General features: G+C 38.8%; 1 protein-coding gene across 1 annotated transcript in view; it reads left to right on the forward strand.

Annotated features, from left to right (window-relative positions):
* Positions 1–8,876: 8,876 nt before the first annotated feature.
* The window catches only part of CA13 (carbonic anhydrase 13), a 32,270-nt gene continuing 23,158 nt past the window's right edge, over positions 8,877–17,988 (forward strand). The window contains exons 1-2 of the mRNA XM_060116085.1: positions 8,877–8,913; positions 13,484–13,681. Of these exons, the coding sequence (XP_059972068.1) occupies positions 8,877–8,913; positions 13,484–13,681 (235 nt within the window). The remainder of the gene's footprint in view (positions 8,914–13,483; positions 13,682–17,988) is intronic.

Here is a 17,988-nt window from a genome sequence, read left to right on the forward strand (position 1 = left end):
ATCTCTGGAGAAGTGTGGTTGCAACCCACCAGATGGCAGAGGAGTTTAAAGGGTGGCCCAGATAGGAGCTGGTCCAGGGTTGCCAGGCAAGCAGAAAACACCCCTCCAGGGTACAGTGGGATAAGTCTGGCATGCAGGTTGCAAAGGGACTCCAAGCACGGGGCACCAACTCTCTGGCAGGGTGATGCACAGCCTAGGATGCACAGGTCTGGGTCAAGAGCACCATGGCAGACACTGTCACGGTGCAGGCTGCCTGAGGCTGGTGGGCTGGTGTGCACAGGGAGCAGGGGCATCTGCTTGCCAGCAGGGTGGCATGAGAGCTGGGGTATGTGGTGCCTGCTTCAGGAAGTGCAGTGAGACGGTCACTGGGCTGGGGCTGAGGCTGTGAGCTTGCCAAGGGACTGCACACTCTGGGTGTGAGGCTGGACCAGGGTGCCCCTGCAAGTCCACCCACATGTGTTCCTGCCAGCAGCCCAAGAGGAGCAAGAAGAAAACAAAAAATGTAGCACACCAGAACCAGGAAACCAGTCTCCCCTCCTGCAATGTCCCTCTACTGAAAAAAAATTAACATTGTGCTTGCTGCAAAGAAATTCTTGAAGCTCCTTTATCACAGAGCAGTAATTAATGCTGAATTTCATAATGATATTTAATTCAATATTAATCAATTTAATTATAAATTGATAATTGGCACACTCATTCATTTTTTTCTATTAATTCATGTTGAAACAATATTTTGGATGTATCGGGTTAAATAAGATACATCATTTAACCAAATTTCACTTTTCTTTTTACTTCTTAAGAAAAAAAATAATTAATTAATTAATTTTTCGCCGTGTTGGGTCTTCGTTGCTGCGTGTGGGCTTCTCATCACGGTGGCTTCTCTTCTTTGTGGAGCATGGGCTCTAGGTGCGCAGGCTTAAGTAGTTGTGTCTCCGGGGCTCTAGAGCGCAGGCTCAGTAGTTGTGGCACATGGACTTAGTTGCTCTGCGGCATGTGGGATCTTCTTGGACCAGGGCTCGAACCCATGTCCCCTGCATTGGCAGGCAGATTCTTAACCAGTGCGCCACCAGGGCATTCCTACTTTTTTTTTTTTTTTAGTGTAAATCATTGAATATGTAAAACTTGGATAATGCTGGAAGAGATAGCTGAACTATGTAGATTACATCCTAGAAAGTGATAGAAGTACCTAGGAAGAGAGTGTAGAGAGAGGAGAGATCTTAGTGGAAAGCCCCAACCCCCCCAAATTTAAAGGTTTGTGTGATGGTTAATTTCATGTCTCAACTCGACTGGGCCACAGGGTGCCAGGATATTTGGTCAAACGTTATCCTGGGTGTTTCTGCAAGGGTGTTTTTGAATAAAATTGGCATTGAAATCAGTAGACTGAGTGAAGCAGATTGTCCTTAATGTGTGTGGGTCTCATCCTTCAACTGAAGACCCGAATAAAACAAAAAGCCTGACCCTTTCCCAAGTAAGACAGAATTCCTCCTGCCCGACTTCCTATGAACTGTGACATTAGCTTTTTATGGCCCTCGGACTGGAACTGAAACATTGGCTCTTTCTGGGTCTCAAGCCTGTTGGCCTTCAGGCTGGATCTGCACCATTGACACTCCAGGGTCCCCAGCTTGTTGGCTCATCCTGCAGATTTTGGGACTTGTCAGCTTCCATAATTGTGCGAGCCAGTTCCTTATAATAAATATCTTTATAACACACACACACACACACACACACAAGTGCGTGCGCAGTGTGTGATCCTGTGTCTCTGGAGAAACCTTACTAATATAGTTGAGTATAGGAGGGAAAAACTCAAGGAACACCAGAGAGGACAAATGGGTAGCAAATGGGAGCTGTATGTATGTTCTGCAAGAAACTTTCTTCCTAAATAGAGAAAATTCTAGAACACATTAGTATGCTGACGGCAGTGACAAGGAAGGAGTGGAGTTGGTAACGTAGGTTGATAAAGGATATAATGGTATGTGTTTGGTGGGAGTGGGAGGTTTTGCTAGGTGTCCAAGGCTAGTGAATCAAGCTTTCAGTGGTGAAATGGTGGGATCCAGGTAGGGAACTTATTGGAGTGAGGATGTATCAAGCCTTCCTTGGTGCTGAGATGGGGATATGAGAATCGTTCTTGATAGAATAGGCCATCCTTTCCTAGAGGACAGAAAAGGATAAATAAACTTTAGAAGAGCTGATGACAGAATGTCTGTCAGCACCCTAATTTCTCTCTGTCATTATATTTCAGAGAGTTGGCAGGAGTAGAGTGACATTGTCTTGTTCATTCCAAACCAAGGAACAATTAACTAAATTCTTTTAGTTAATTATCTTGAATTATTATTTTGGCATGAATTATCTGGACTTTTCAACACTGTTCTGATGTTTATACAGCTTCATTTTCTTTTAAGTAATCTTAGCTCTCTCCTTTTTCACACTTTATCTACTCTTATAATATGTTCAAATAAGACACAAAGTACTATAAAATAGGGTATGGATACATTTCTGTTACTGTAGAAAACAGTGTGAGATTAAACGAAAGAACAAAAATATAGCAGGCAGGGTTTTAGCAATGTGCTCTTGTCTGACAATATGGGACAAAATGTTTTACTCTAGTTTCTGAAAGTTATAATTTGAGAAGTGACTTAAGAGGTGATTCCTTGTAGTCACCTTTCCAGTTCTGGTATGAGAATTCTCATCCTAGCGTGAAATCTCTGTCCCTTGAGCAAGACCTTTAGCCCCTTTGGGCCTCAGTGTAATCTGGAGAGCTTGCCTTGTGCATTTCTAATCAAATGACAAGTCTTGTGGTTAATCAGTCATAGCTGTGCAAATCACAGGACTTGATGAATGAAGGAAATGGGTACAAAGTGAGAGCACCTCGGACTTGGGACTCTGCAGACTGGGGCTGTGTTCCTGACAGTGAGGCTTGCCTCTCTAGGTAACTGAGGAATGAGAAAACTTGCTCATGTCAGTTTCCTGTTGGGTAAAAGTCAGATGAAAACAGCCACTTCATTTCACATGTAGAATTTGTAAAAAGAATCCCTGGGGGAAAAAAAAGTGTATTTCTGAGGAAGAATCTGTGTATGTCCCCTAACAAAAGAATTTTAATTCATACCTTGATATTTCTTTAATATGCTACTATACTTAATTGAATATTTGTATGGCTAGAGTTGTAATTTACAAGTGCCTCTCATACATACAGTATCTGATTCACTGAGGAGAGGTGACCTAAGCATGTTTTTCTGCGAAGGAAGCTTGTACTGGATCTAACTGGTTCAAGAGTTAAGTGGAGTTGATGACCATATCCTGGGTTCTCTGGCCAGTGTTAATCTCACTTTACTTGTTTACACTTGATGGCTGTGATCCCAGAGTCAGAGGCTCCTTGTTAAGGAGAAAGTCCACACAAAGTTATAAAAGTTTACTTAGCAAGTTAATAGGTTCATTGATTTGAGGGTTCATTGATTTGACCCCCCAAATTCTTTTGAAAAAACTAAAACCCACAGAAAAGTTCTAAGAATGGCATCATGAGCACCCAAACATGCCTCAACTAGTGTCACAAGTTATTGACTGAGACATCTGAGAATCAGTTGCAGACATCAAGGTACTTCGGCTTTATAGCTTTAACATTCATCTCCTAAAGTATTCTCAGTACCATCATCGCACCTATGAAAATTAACATCATTTCAATAATACCACATGCTGTCCATGCTTATATTTCTCCAATTGTCCCCAAAGCATCTATTACAGCTTTTCCCCCAATCTAGGATCTAATTGAGGGTCACACATTATGTTTTGTTGTTATGTATCTTTTGTCTCTTAATCCTAGACTGTGTGAATATTTTATTCACCAATAACCAAACTTTTCACCCAGAAGTTTGAGCACTCATTACTGATTCTTGCCTGAAATACTGGCCTTGCAAAAATGGTTGTTTAAAATTCTATCATTTCATCTGTATTCTCTCATAAAGAAGTTCACTCTCTCTCACTCTCTCTCTCATTCTGTACCACTATGGACTCATAGATATTTGAGGGAGAGGATTAATATATTATCATCATTATTCTTTCTGGTGGCCAAATTGTCCCAAATCTGGCAGTGGGACTTCCTGTAAGCTAGCTCCTGTGGGAGGTGTGTGTGTGTGTATGTGTTTTACATGACCCCATTAGTTTTTTTATGGGTTTATTTTATGGGTCTTTTTTTTTTTATAATTTATTTTTGGGTGGCAGTTTTAGGTTCACAGCAAAATTGAGAGGAAGGTACAGAGAGTTTCCAAATACCCCCTACCAGCGCACATGCATAGCCTCAACCATTATCAACATTCTCCCACCAGAGGGTACCTTTGCTACCAGTGATGAACCTACCTTGACACATCATAATCACCCAACGTCCATAGTTTACATTAGGGTCCATTCTTGGTGTTTTACATTCGGTGGATTTGAACAAATTTATAATAACATGTATTCATTGTAATAGTATCATACAGAATAGTTTCACTGCCCTGAAAAATCCTCTGTGCTCTGCCTGTTCATCTCAACACCCCTTCAGCAACCATTGATCTTTTTACTGTCTCCATAGTTTTGTCATTTTCAGAATGTCATATAGTTGGAATCATACAGTATGTAGCCATTTCAGATCGGCTTCTTTCACTTAGGAATATGCAGTTAAGTTACCTCCACGTCTTTTCATGATGATAGCTCATTTCTTTTTAATAATAATAATATCCTGTTGTCTGGGTGTACCACAATTTAATTATCCACCTACTGAAGGAGACATCTTGGTTACTTCCAAGTTTTGGCAATTATAAATCAAGCTGCAATAAACATCCATGTGGGGCTTCCCTGGTGGTGCAGTGGTTGAGAGTCCGCCTGCTGATGCAGGGGACGCGGGTTCGTGCCCCAGTCCGGGAAGATCCCACATGCCGTGGAGCGGCTGGGCCCGTGAGCCATGGCCGCTGAGTCTGCGCGTCCGGAGCCTGTGCTCCTCAATGGGAGAGGCCACAACAGTGAGAGGCCCGCATACCACCAAAAAAAAAAAAAAAAAAATCCACGTGCAGGTTTTTGTGTGGACAAAGTTTTCCACTCATTTGGGTAAATCCCAAGTAGTGTGATAGCTGGATCGTATGCTTAGTTTTGTAAGAAATTGCCAAACTGTCTTCTTACCATTTTGCATCCCTACCACAGTAAATGAGAGTTCTTATTGCTCTAGATTGTTGCCAGCATTTGGTGTTGTCAGTGTTCTTGATTTTCACCAATTCTGAATAGGTGGTATCTCATTTTAATCTGCATTGCCCTGATGACATATGATGTGGAACATCTTTTGTATGCTTATTTGCCATCTGTATATCTTCTTTGGTGAGATGCCTGTTAAGCTCTTTGGCACATTTTAAAAAATCAAGTTATTTTCTTCTTGTTAAGGTCTAATAGTATTTTGTATATCTTGGATAACAGCCCTTTATTATATGTGTCTTTTGAAAGCGTTTTCTCCCATTCTGTGGCTTGTGTCTCATTCTCTTGACTCATTAGTTTTTGATCACTTTCTAGCTGTCTAGCATAAAAAATATGTTCTAGGCCCTCACCTTGATCTTTCCTTGTTCCATTTCTGAAACCAGCCACTTCTCCAAGGGGCTCTGATTCCTTGTAAAGGGTAAAGGAGTTCAGAAATCAAAATCCGGGGGCCAGGTGTCCCATAGCAAGAGGTAGATGCAGATTTGTGGAGCCTGAAGCTAATATAGTTTTGGAATTGTCTTATTATTTTAAAAGAGGTATACAAAACTACAAATATAAAATTAGGTATAGAGCCTTATAAGAAGTCCATAAGTGAGGAGCCATAAAGTTTGTTTTTTTGGTTCACTGGCATTGGGGTGTTACTGCTTTTAGCATTTTTCAGTGAACAGAATATTCAAATCTAGTACGACAGTGTTCATCTTAGCTTTTGCCATTTCATATTTGTATAAACCAGAGTGAAAATCATTGTTTCCAGAGGTCATCAATATATTTACTCATTGTTCTTTCTTAATATAAGAAGTATACACAAAAATGGTTTCACAATAACAACAGTGATATTACTACCAAAATTAAATCTAGCAGTAAAGTTCAAGATTGTTTTGCAGTTCTTCTTAATATGTAATATACTCTATTAAGGATATATAGCCAGAGTACTCTATTCAAAGCATTTTTTTTTCTGTGTGGTTATATTATCACATTAATATACAGTTAAGTTCATTTGTTTCTGTCTAAACTAAATTTTAGTGTTTTTTTAATCCTCTTTAATTTTTTTGAAAATATAAAACATTTATAATTAGAAAATTAAAAAGATATACTGAGAAATCTCACTTTCATCCCTATAGACCCCATCCCCAACCATCCTCTATAAGGAACCATTTTTGTTAACTTGTGGTTTAAACTCCATACTTTTTTTGGAGAAAATCTGCAAGTATGTATACAAATTCTTATATCTCTTTTTTTAAAATTACAAAAAAATGTAGCATATTATATACACTCTTTTGCACCTTTGCTTTTTTTTCCTCTTTTTTTCCACCAAATCTGTCCCAGAACTCACCCCATCTCTGTTCATGGAGATCTTCGTTCTTTTCAAATCTTGATAGTAGCCCATTGTGTGGATGCTCTACAGATTATCTAACCAGTTTCTATAAATGGTTATTTGATTGTTTCCAATAGTTAGGTTGCTCTTTTGGAAAATTGGATAGACTACACAATACATTCAAGCCAGAGGAAATTGTGTACCCAAGTAGTAAAAGTAACAATTTGGGAAGGATTTGAAGCCCACTAATTGGAACTTCTTTAACAGTTTTGGTCCATTCATTCATTTATTCATTCATTCAAGAACTATTCTTAAGCATCAGGAACTGACATTTACTTAGAGCATTATTCACCTTGATGTGCTAATCATCTGACTTACTGAAAATGGGTATACTAAGCTCCTTACAGAGAGGTTCCTTGGGTTTATAAAATATGAAACAGTTGATCTGAGACAAGGGCACCGTGAGAAAATGGCTCATGGAATTCTGAGCTTTTGCGATCTCTTTCACTGCATTCATACAGTGCATACATGTATCCCCAACTATATCTATAGACTTAGTGGAGAATAAGGGTGCTTAGCTAAGTAACCCAGACTTAACTTTTCAAGATAACATTCTTAAATAAATTTAAGATACTTATATATGTCTTATGTATCTTACATGTATTGTATTTATATATTTTATATACACCCATATATGTGTGTGTATATAAATATATATATGCATATTGTCTTCTGTGGTGAAAATGAATATAGATCAGACATTACTCTTAAAAGTTTGGTTCCTATTATATTCTTGGCATAAATGAACCCAGTTGTGCCACAGAATGTGGAATGTGGTAGCCTAGGCCTTCTCCTAAGTGCAAGAGAAGCATAAAGTTTATTGTGTTTAATGCTATATGAAGTGCAGCATTTCTTCTGTTTCATTCTAACCTCATTAAGATCTATATAAGCAGAAGGAGCTACAGGCTCACTGTGGGCTATTTAGGTCAGGTCTAAAGAAGAATAGTTCAAATTGATCCTTACTTAGTGGTCCCTGAACAATGCAGTGGTTACCCAAAGAGGGACTTCCTGGGACTTGCAATTGCCACATTATGCAGCTGCGATGTGATGGCAAGAGAAAATGAAAGATATTTTAATGCCACTCTTAAGTCTTTTATGGAGGCTCATGCCAATTAAGACCTCTTTGCATTAGTTTGTCTCTAAGTAACACTGCACAATTCAATTTGAAAGTTCACATAGACCTAACTCAAACCCTTACACGGCTGGAACAGTAATTATAAACCCAGCAGGTCACACAGTTTATTTTTCATTGGGAACCCAGAACACCCACAGGAGGACAGAAATTCAAGGCTCTGCAGTCAGTTCCGTCGTCCGTCTAGGGCAGCAAGCCTACCAAGCATCCCTGCAGGGTCAAAAGGGCAACAGAATTTCAGGGCCGAGTATCAATAACCAGGCTTGGGTCCCTCACTCCCCAAGCCACAGGCCCACAGAGGGTGAGCGTTAGGGGAAGGGGGCAGCAAGAATGGGCGGGTGGGGATCGGCTCCTCTTTAAGAGGGACCTCTAGGCTCCAAGTAGCTGCGTTGATCTGGGGCCGGTTACTTAGTTTTTAAGCCTCATTCCCTTGTTTCCTAACTATTGGAAACTAACTATTATAGTGTCTTCCTCAAAAAACTGTTGTGAGGATCTAATGGGAAAATGCGGGTAAACGTCTTGGCTAAGACCCTGGCCTGTGGTAAGTCCTTAATAAATAGCAGCAGAATTCTTTTTGTGGCTCTTATCATTGTCATTATTGCGCTGTATTGTCTTTGCAGTCACCGCCACCACGTCCATCCCCGCCCTCCTCACTTCTCCAGCCGGTTCCTCACTTCTCCAGCCGGGCGGCTCCCGGCCTGGGTGGCTCATTGATTCCCTGGAGGGCCCGCTGGGCAACACTTGCCTCTCTAGGAGGACCGCTTCTCAGAAGGCAAGAAAGCCCCTCTGAAGCCCTTCTCTCTTTCTTTCCCTCCTCCCTCTCCATCTCCCCGCCTTCCTATCAAGCACTATCTCTTTCCCGAGTTCAAACAGTGAGAGGACTCGCACCGCAGGACTCAGCCGGGATCCGAGCGCCCACCCCCCTACCCCCAGCCCCTTCGCCCTCCCTCGAGGGCGCCTTCTCTGCCCGCCACTGCCCCCTGGCGGACGAGGAAGAGAGCGCCCTGGCCCCGGGGTTCAAGGTCTCTCCCGGTCCCCCGCGGCCCCCGCCCTAAGCTGGGCCCCCGCCAGCCCCACGCAAGCTCGCTCGCCCGGCCCGCTCCCTCCTTCTGCTAGCTGCCCCGCCACTACTTCTTCTGCCTGCCACCCCGAGGGACCATGGCGAGGTTCAGCTGGGGATACGGCGAGCACAATGGTGAGCGCCTTCCGCGGATGGGAGGGGTGAGGGAGGGGGCTCTGAGCCGGGGGCGGCCGAGGGGGACCGCTCGCTTCCCGGGGTCCACCGACCTCACTCTGCCAATCGACACTTAGCGAGAAACTTTTCGGTTTGTCTTTTGAATGAGCAGCGCTCCCCGGAGCCAAACGCAGGAAGCGGAGGGAAGGCTTAGTCCTGCGTGGACAGGGAAAGCGTCTCGGAGGCTGTTGATAGTGGGGGTGAGTTGGCGTGCGTTAGCCCTGTCACGATACCCCAGACCCCGAAATCTTCAGATATGTCCCCTCGCTTTCATTTGAAAAGCCAAAAACTTTCTCTAGTAGTAACTACTTATCAATCAAAGGCACCGAGTTTAGAAACCTGAGGACATATTTCAATGAATTGAGGACAAGTTTGCTTTCAGTCTTCTAAGCTCATTATCTCTACGGGGAAACAAATCATGGAAAATATTTGAAAATATACTTAAGAAATTTTAATGACTTGAATTGCAACATTGAAGATGTACGCTGCCTTCTTGTCAACAAATGTACCTCAACTTCCTTAATAGCTGTTAACTAAAAAATACTCCCACAGCAACTTGCAGTTGGTTGAGTGGTACTGCTGGTTTTAGCAAGATTTTAGGTTCTTTCTTAGAAATGAAGTTATATTTTAAGCTACGTCTGCATGCTTTCTCCTTCTCCTACACATCCTTTCAGAGACTGAGGAATTAGCAAAGGATCATTGACATTGTAACACGTTGGTAAAAATGTGTTTATTGATGGAACCAACAGGAATAATAAGATGTATACTTTTCTTCTTGTATATCCTAAGTTATCAAAAGTAAACCATTTTTCTTGTTTTTATATTAAACTGAACTGATGATTTTCAAACAACCATTACTTGAAATGTTTGCAAAGTGACACCACGAAAGCCTTACAGTGAATCACTGTCAAAATTAAGTCTGAGAATAATGATAGTAATAATAATAATACTTTCTTGGATGAACATGCATATTATTCAGCAGTACTGTATAGTTAATTTTATAGAAAGCTTACTTCCGGGCCTCCCTGGTGGCGCAGTGGTTGAGAGTCCGCCTGCCGATGCAGGGGATACGGATTCGTGCCCCGGTCTGGGAGGATCCCATATGCCGCGGAGCGGCTGGGCCCGTGAGCCATGGCCGCTGAGCCTGCGCGTCCGGAGCCTGTGCTCCGCAACGGGAGAGGCCACAACAGTGAGAGGCCTGCATACCGCAAAAAGAAAAAAAAAAAAAAAAAAAAGAAAGCTTACTTCCACAAAGAAACAGAAAAGTTTCATTTCTAATTGTAGCCTTTTTGAGGCTATGACTAACTTGCCAGTTAAAAAATGGCAGCAGGTGAAAGTTAGAGTTTTAATAATGAAAGGTATAATTTAGGTGGATTTCTCTTTGAGACTACAATTATAATCTTACATTTTGCTAATTTTCAATTTATGTTTGGGGAAAAAACCTTCAAAACAAATTTCTTTTAATTTCCCTCTCTGCTGGAATAATTTCTGTTATTGTTATTTAATAGTCACTGGGTGTTAACAGTGCCCTCACTATGATTAGGAAGGAGAAGCGTATTTTCAATCATTGAGTATTGATTACTCTTTAATATGTTCTAAAATATTGGCTCCAATGAAGTGCATCTGAAATTTTAAAAATCCATCTTAGAAATATGTGAGGGAGATTAAGAGGTACAAACTTCCAGTCACAAAATAAATGAATCACGAGGATGAAATGTACAGTGTGGGGAATAAAGTTATGTAAACTTTTTGCCTAAAGTAAAAAGTTATGTAATGTCTTTGTATGGTGACAGACGGTAAGTAGACTTATCATGGTGATCATTTTGAAGTGTATAAAAATATTGAATCACTATGTTGTGCAGTAGGTACTAACATAGGTAAATTATGCTTCAGAAACAAACAAACGAACCTAGAGAAGAAGAGATCAGGTTTATGATTACCAGAGTGGGTGGGAAGGGGGAATTGGATGAAAGTGGTCAAAAGGTACACACTTCCAGTTATAAAATAAATAAGTACTAGGGATTTAATGCACAACATGCTACATATAATAAACACGGCTGTATGTTATATATAAAAGTTGTCAAGAGAGTAAATCCTAAGAGTTCTCATCCCAAGGAAAAAATATTTTTTCTATTTCTTTAATTTTGTATCTATATGAGATGATTGATGTTCACTAAACTTATTGTGGTAATCATATCATGGGGTATGTAAGTCACATCATTATGCTGTACACCTTAAACTTACATAGTGCTGTATGTCAATTATATCTCAATAAAATTGGAGAAAACAGAAGAAAAAAATGAAAATTTGAAAACATAAAAAAAAAATTCTTCTTAGAAAAGCCATTAACAAGGAGTGATTTTGTATTTCGGCTAAGAATTGTAGGACCATTCCCTGCTTTTAGATTCAATAGCTTTCTGAGGACCACACCTTTAAGTAGATCAACTTTGGCAAAATCCTATTGGAAATGTGCTGTATCCTGACTGGGCAAGTTTTGTTGCTTGCCAGTTTAGACTGGCAAGAGCAGTGAATGAGCAGACAAAAGGAAACTTTAGCTGGGAATAGTAGCAGTGATAAAATGGAACATCAAGAAGTGAGGCATTGGAAGTGGTTACCACCTTCACAAACAGCTTACAACTTCTTCCACAAACCTTTGACAATTTTATTAGTTTAGTTTAGGAAATGTGACAATCACTGAAAACTACCTATCTCTATGGATATTCAGAAAGTTCCTGAATCAATGGAAGAACTTCCGTATATCTCTATAACTATTTAAATGGGTTTAACGTTGCACATAAAAGGCAAGGGAAATGAACCTACCATCACGGTTAATAGATAATATTGAGTAACGCAAAGTGCTATCATTTTTATTTTATTTTGGCTTGCCTCTGCTTTTAAAAATAGTTCTGGTTATAAAGGACTGGAAATAGGAGCACAAAGGAATTAAGAGGAGAAAGATGCTCTTTCCTGATTGGAAAAAAGTTAATATACTATGACATATGTGTTGCATACTTGAAATCCGATTCTCATTAGGTTAACTCATACTTGTGGGCAGTGAAATAGAACATTTTTTTCACATGAAAGAAGGACGAGATTGTATACAAAGAGAGTGTTAGAAAGGTAAATGAAAGTACTTAGTAAATAAGGAAATGCAATGCCTTTTCTGTAATAAGATGTAACGAAGGACTTTTGATGTTCAAGTTGCTTTCAAGTCCAAAATGTATGATTCATAAGAGAACAATTTCTAAGTTATGTGTGTGGTTATGTATTCATGCTATGACTTTTTTGTACCTGTAAAGGAAATAATTTATGCTTTCTCTTTTGCAAAGAAGAAGAGTAATAAGGAGCATTAGATTTAGAGATTGAAGCTGTTGATAATTGTGATATATTTGCATTTCTTGAAATTTCATTCTAAACCTTATCTTTAAAAAATATTTGTTGTTGTTAGTAACAAATGCTTAATTCATTGTCATGCTGTGTCATTTTAGTTAGTACTTGACTTTTCGAGAAATCAAGTTAGTTGGTTAGTGAAGTAGGGAAAAACTTAATCAGCAGCCATACTCTACAGACCTGGTGGAGGCGGTGTAAATTGCAGGCAGAGTAGAGGAGGAAATAAGAACCTCTAACCTGCAAAGTCCGTAGATTGGCTTGGAGCTTACTTGAAGCTGCAACCTTGCTGTTGATTTTGAGAGGCAGAACTTGAATGAGTCTCCCAGAGAAGTGAGAGTAGACAAGGGAATTGTCAGTTTATTGCTTCACCTCAATTTATCAAACATGTGTTCGATTAGGGAACTTGATGCGGTTTTGACTTTGTGAATGAGGACCGGGATGACAATTGTACCTTGTATTGGAATTCAAATCTAATATTGGCAAAACAACCCTGGAAGGACCTTCCGAAATACAGAAAGAGAGAAATAAATTGTTGCCTGACTCTACTACAGAAAACCAACAATATTACATTTCCTGACATGGTGCAGTCATTTTATATGTGAAAATTTTACATATTTCCTTAGTTTGCCTGTTGCACATTCACAGGAAATTGAGCTGAGGACTAGGTGACATGTGAAGATACAGTGAGTGATAGAAGTGGGGAGAGCATTTTAAAGAACTACACCCTTTTTTGCTACACAGCTTTCTCAGCTCCGTTAGTTCTTTCAGCCCATAAATCTGACCTGTGGAGCTATCACAGCTCATTCTTGGAGCTGAGACTGAATCTCATTGTTTTCAATGATGAATTGTACTCTTGTTTTTAGTTCAGTAGAAGGCATTTGTGAAGTACTTTATAAAACTTACATGCTCTTTTGTCTACAAGGGTGAGTTTAATTCTGAAGATGAATTAAGGCAAACCAGGAAGTTTCCATACCTATAATAAAAGCAGTTGGTCTTGTAAAACAAAGTGCTGAAGGTAAAGATCGTATTTTATTAATCTTTGTATTTTCTTCAATGTCAAGTACAGTGCATTGCACTCAACAAGTATTTGTTGAATGAAATAACTTATTCAGTCCTTTTCTTTTGGTCCTATATGTTAAAGGTCCTATTCATTGGAGTGAATTTTTCCCTATTGCTGATGGAAATCAACAATCTCCAATTGAGATTAAAACCAAAGAAGTGCAATATGATTCTTCCCTCCGACCTCTTAGTATCAAGTATGACACAAGCTCAGCTAAAATCATCAGTAATAGTGGCCATTCCTTCAATGTTGACTTTGATGACACAGAGGACAAATCAGGTTGGCTTTTCTTTTTTTTCTTGGTTGGGGTGAGGAGCTTGGTTGATTGGATAGCACATTCTTATCTTTCATATTTGAATTACCTATGCACTGTGTGTTCCTTAGTACTTTGCTAGAACTTATAGTAAAAGTTTTGTTTGATTAGTTCATGGAATAATGTCTTTCACACGGTGAATAAATAATAGACCAACCAAAAAAAAAACTAGTTTATATGTTAATTTAAAAACTGAGTGAAGTAGAAAAGAGCATTTCCTTTTAAAATGAACATTTAATCCTTATTCAAGTATACCTCCTGCCCAAAGAATAGATGATATCAAGTTTAAAAGTAAGATTAAAGAGACGATCAGAGAGAATCGTATTTTGGAACACTTTTTAAGGCTTCTGAAAAATTATTTTTATTTTAAAGCTAATATTAGGATAATGCTGTATTTACTCTATTAACGAAAAATAAATTTAAAAAATCCTTAATTGGAAGAAAGTCTTCACTTATTCATTAAGCTCAGATTTAGTTTAGTAATAATATCTTGTGTTTATGTAGTGCTATATTGTTAGCAAAAATTATAAGCCCATTACATTTCTTCCTCATATTTGTTAAATTCATAAAAGTGATTCACTTTCATCAGAGCAACTTAAAAAATGCATAAGGAAAGATTAACACATGGTATTTTTCAACTTTTGGGTGGGTGGAGAAGTAACCTCACTTTTTACATATATTAAATTGTCTTTCCTTCAGGCCTTCAGTTTTATGAATCTGTATTAATAGATATGGTTGATGTGATGGTACATTATAAAAGTAGTCCGAGGTTTCTAAGTACAAAGTTTATACCACCCATAATGGTAGTTTGATACTGTTTATGATCTCTCAAAAAACTGAGGTTATCCATTCCTATTTTTAGAATAAGAAATGATTAGATTGTACTTCATCTAAAACTTTCTCATAAAAAACCTTAGTCATAAAAAATTCTTACTTTAATTTGCTCAGTGATGATCCCGGTCTTCTCTCTCTCTCTCTCCCTCTCTTTCCCTCTCTCTTCCTCTCATTTTCCCTCTACTTTGGGTTAATCAGTGGAAATAGTTTGTCTGTGTTTCCAGATTTGATGCTGCATCATGATTCTCGTTCTTCTGTCTCAAGATAAATGAAGAGAATGTTTCATGGTGATTTGGGGGATTAAATTAATTAAAACATAGAAACCGCCATGGCTAAAATAAATTGTTGCTGGTTTTTCTTTTTCTTTGGTACAAACTATAAAAAGCATAAAGATACTTCTGTAACAAGCCATTTTAACTTGAGTAAAATAGTCTCCGTTTTATAAAGAAGCCATTCTTACCAAGGTTAACTCTCAGTCCCACCAGTCAAGAGACCACAGGCGTGAAACCTTCCTCATGGTCCTGGCAGGGCTTCTTTGGCTGGGCAGCTGCACAACCAGTGGTTAACCTGTGGGGAGCCACTCTTCAGAATTTTAATAGTCCTTTAAAAAGCAACAGGTAGATGTGAAATTCACACAGGAAGAAATTCATTAGAGACAACTCCTGTTGACTGTAGCAGACAAGGGTGTTCTCCCCCTAGCTTCTGGTTTTTCGGAACACAGACAAGGTCCCCGCTCTCAGGGAATCACACCTGACTGGCCCCGTCACCCCTCCTGTGGCATCCCAGGTCTGTCCTCTTACAGAACTTCCCACATTGCATTGTGACTGCCAGTTGGTTCTTTCCACTCAGCTAAAGGCTCCCTGTAAGCAGCAGGGAGGCACACAGAGGGTACTCAATAAACGTATGTTTCAGTTAAAAGCATTTTTTTGGTCTGATGTTTCTTGGAGGATATGAACAACACCATGGTATGGCATTAGGGTACAGAATGCATTAGTATATGTAGATAGAATTACAAACCACCAGAAATCAATTAATATTTACCATTTGAGGCCTAAATAGTTTGAACATTGGTGGATTATTCGTTGTTTGAACATTTAATTTTTAAAAGCTGTGGTACTAATTTTTTAAGTTTTAATAAATGAAATAGTTCGTGGCATATAGTAAATACTAAATAACTACTAATAACTAGTAATAAAAAATAATAAATAATAATGGTCTGTGTCCTTTCTGTGGATAAGATATGTTGTGCTGAAATTTTAAAAAGATGTCAAAAGGAAGGAAGCTGCTTTCTTGCTAAGAAAGGCCTACTAGGAATGCTAGTAACTTGATGGATTCAGTGACTGTTCTTTAATTTTCATCTCTAAAAATTGTCAATTTCTCAGTTATAATCCTGTTATCTAGTTCTAGGTAACTGCCTGAAGTTAACCAAATGTACAAGATCTTAAATTATATATTAAAAAAGAAAAAAAACAGCAAAAGATGGGGGGTAAGCATACCTTAGTTGTGTGATCCACGCCCCCCCCAACCCTGAGCCAAGATATACAGGAAACTAAATTGGCAATCTGTGACAATGATGTATTATAAAACTTTATTATAATTATGTTTCCTTCTGTAAGTTTCTTGAGGATAGGGATGGCCTTGCTCATTGTGTACTTAGTATTGAACACAGTTGCTGGCCCAGTATAAGCTCTTAAGAATTGTTGAATGAATGAATGATCAGAGAGTAACTTGGTGTGCACATGCTCAGAACAAAGGAAGCCAGAAGCCAGACTAATGAAGACTGTCCTGGCTCTGAAAAGAATTCAAGCCCCAGTAGCTAGGACCATTCCTATCTTCGTTCTTTCTTTCTCTCTCTCTCTCACTATAATCCTGGCAGATTTGTGCTCTTTGTTTCTTCTTTTCCTAGATTCCAAGCAAAATATAGACATGCTGTTCATTTAGTTTTACTTCAGAGAACTGTTTGCCATACAGTGATCAATCAATGACTTTTATGAGATTCACAAGTCCTAACACTATGCTCTTTAGTGATGCCCAGGTCACTTCAGTAGCATCCTTACAAACTGAAGTTTGTGGGGGAGTGTTTCTACAGGTGACGTCTCTTTCTTACTTTATGTTAGTAACATTTATTGATCCGGGCACTGTCCCAGGCATTGGGTATACAAGAGAATGAGATCAATTCTGCCTTAAAGGAGTTTGTATCCTAATGAGATAGACAGTAAATGCGTGAACAGCCAAGTATTTTGCTTTTTAAATGAATTTTTTCTGATTTTGTTTTGCCAGCCTTGCTTATCATTTTAGGCAGCTGACTACAGTGTAGTTTCAGAAAGTGAGTAGAGTAAGCAAATTACTAACAATTAAAAAACAAAAAGTTAAGCACCCAACATAGGAGCACCACAATACATAAGGCAAATACTAACAGCCATAAAAGGGGAAATCGACAGTAACACATTCATAGTAGGGGACTTTAGCACCCCACTTTCACCAATGGACAGATCATCCAAAATGAAAATAAATAAGGAAACACAAGCTTTAAATGATACATTAAACAAGATGGACTTAATTGATATTTATAGGACATTCCATCCAAAAACAACAGAATACACATTTTTCTCAAGTGCTCATGGAACATTCTCCAGGATAGATCATATCTTGGGTCACAAATCAAGCCTTGGTAAATTTAAGAAAATTGAAATTGTATCAAGTAACTTTTCTGACCACAACGCTATGAGACTAGATATCAATTACAGGAAAAGAGCTGTAAAAAATACAAACACATGGAAGCTAAACAATACACTACTTAATAAGGAAGTGATCACTGAAGAAATCAAAGAGGAAATCAAAAAATACCTAGAAACAAATGACAATGGAGACACGACGACCAAAAACCTATGGGATGCAGCAAAAGCAGTTCTAAGAGGGAAGTTTATAGCAATACAATCCCACCTTAAGAAACAGGAAACATCTCGAGTAAACAACCTGACTTTGCACCTAAAGCAATTAGAGAAAGAAGAACAAAAAAACTCCAAAGTTAGCAGAAGGAAAGAAATCATAAAAATCAGATCAGAAATAAATGAAAAAGAAATGAAGGAAATGATAGCAAAGATAAATAAAACTAAAAGCTGGCTCTTTGAGAAGATGAACAAAATTGATAAACCATTAGCCAGACTCATCAAGAAAAAAAGGGAGAAGACTCAAATCAATAGAATTAGAAATGAAAAAGGAGAAGTAACAACTGACACTGCAGAAATACAAAAGATCATGAGAGATTACTACAAGCAACTCTATGCCAAAAAAATGGACAACCTGGAAGAAATGGACAAATTCTTAGAAAGGCACAACCTGCCAAGACTGAATCAGGAAGAAATAGAAAATATGAATAGACCAATCACAAGCACTGAAATTGAAACTGTGATTAAAAATCTTCCAACAAACAAAAGCC

This window comes from Mesoplodon densirostris, chromosome 13 (genome assembly GCF_025265405.1).
Source record: "Mesoplodon densirostris isolate mMesDen1 chromosome 13, mMesDen1 primary haplotype, whole genome shotgun sequence".
Lineage (NCBI taxonomy): Eukaryota > Metazoa > Chordata > Mammalia > Artiodactyla > Ziphiidae > Mesoplodon > Mesoplodon densirostris.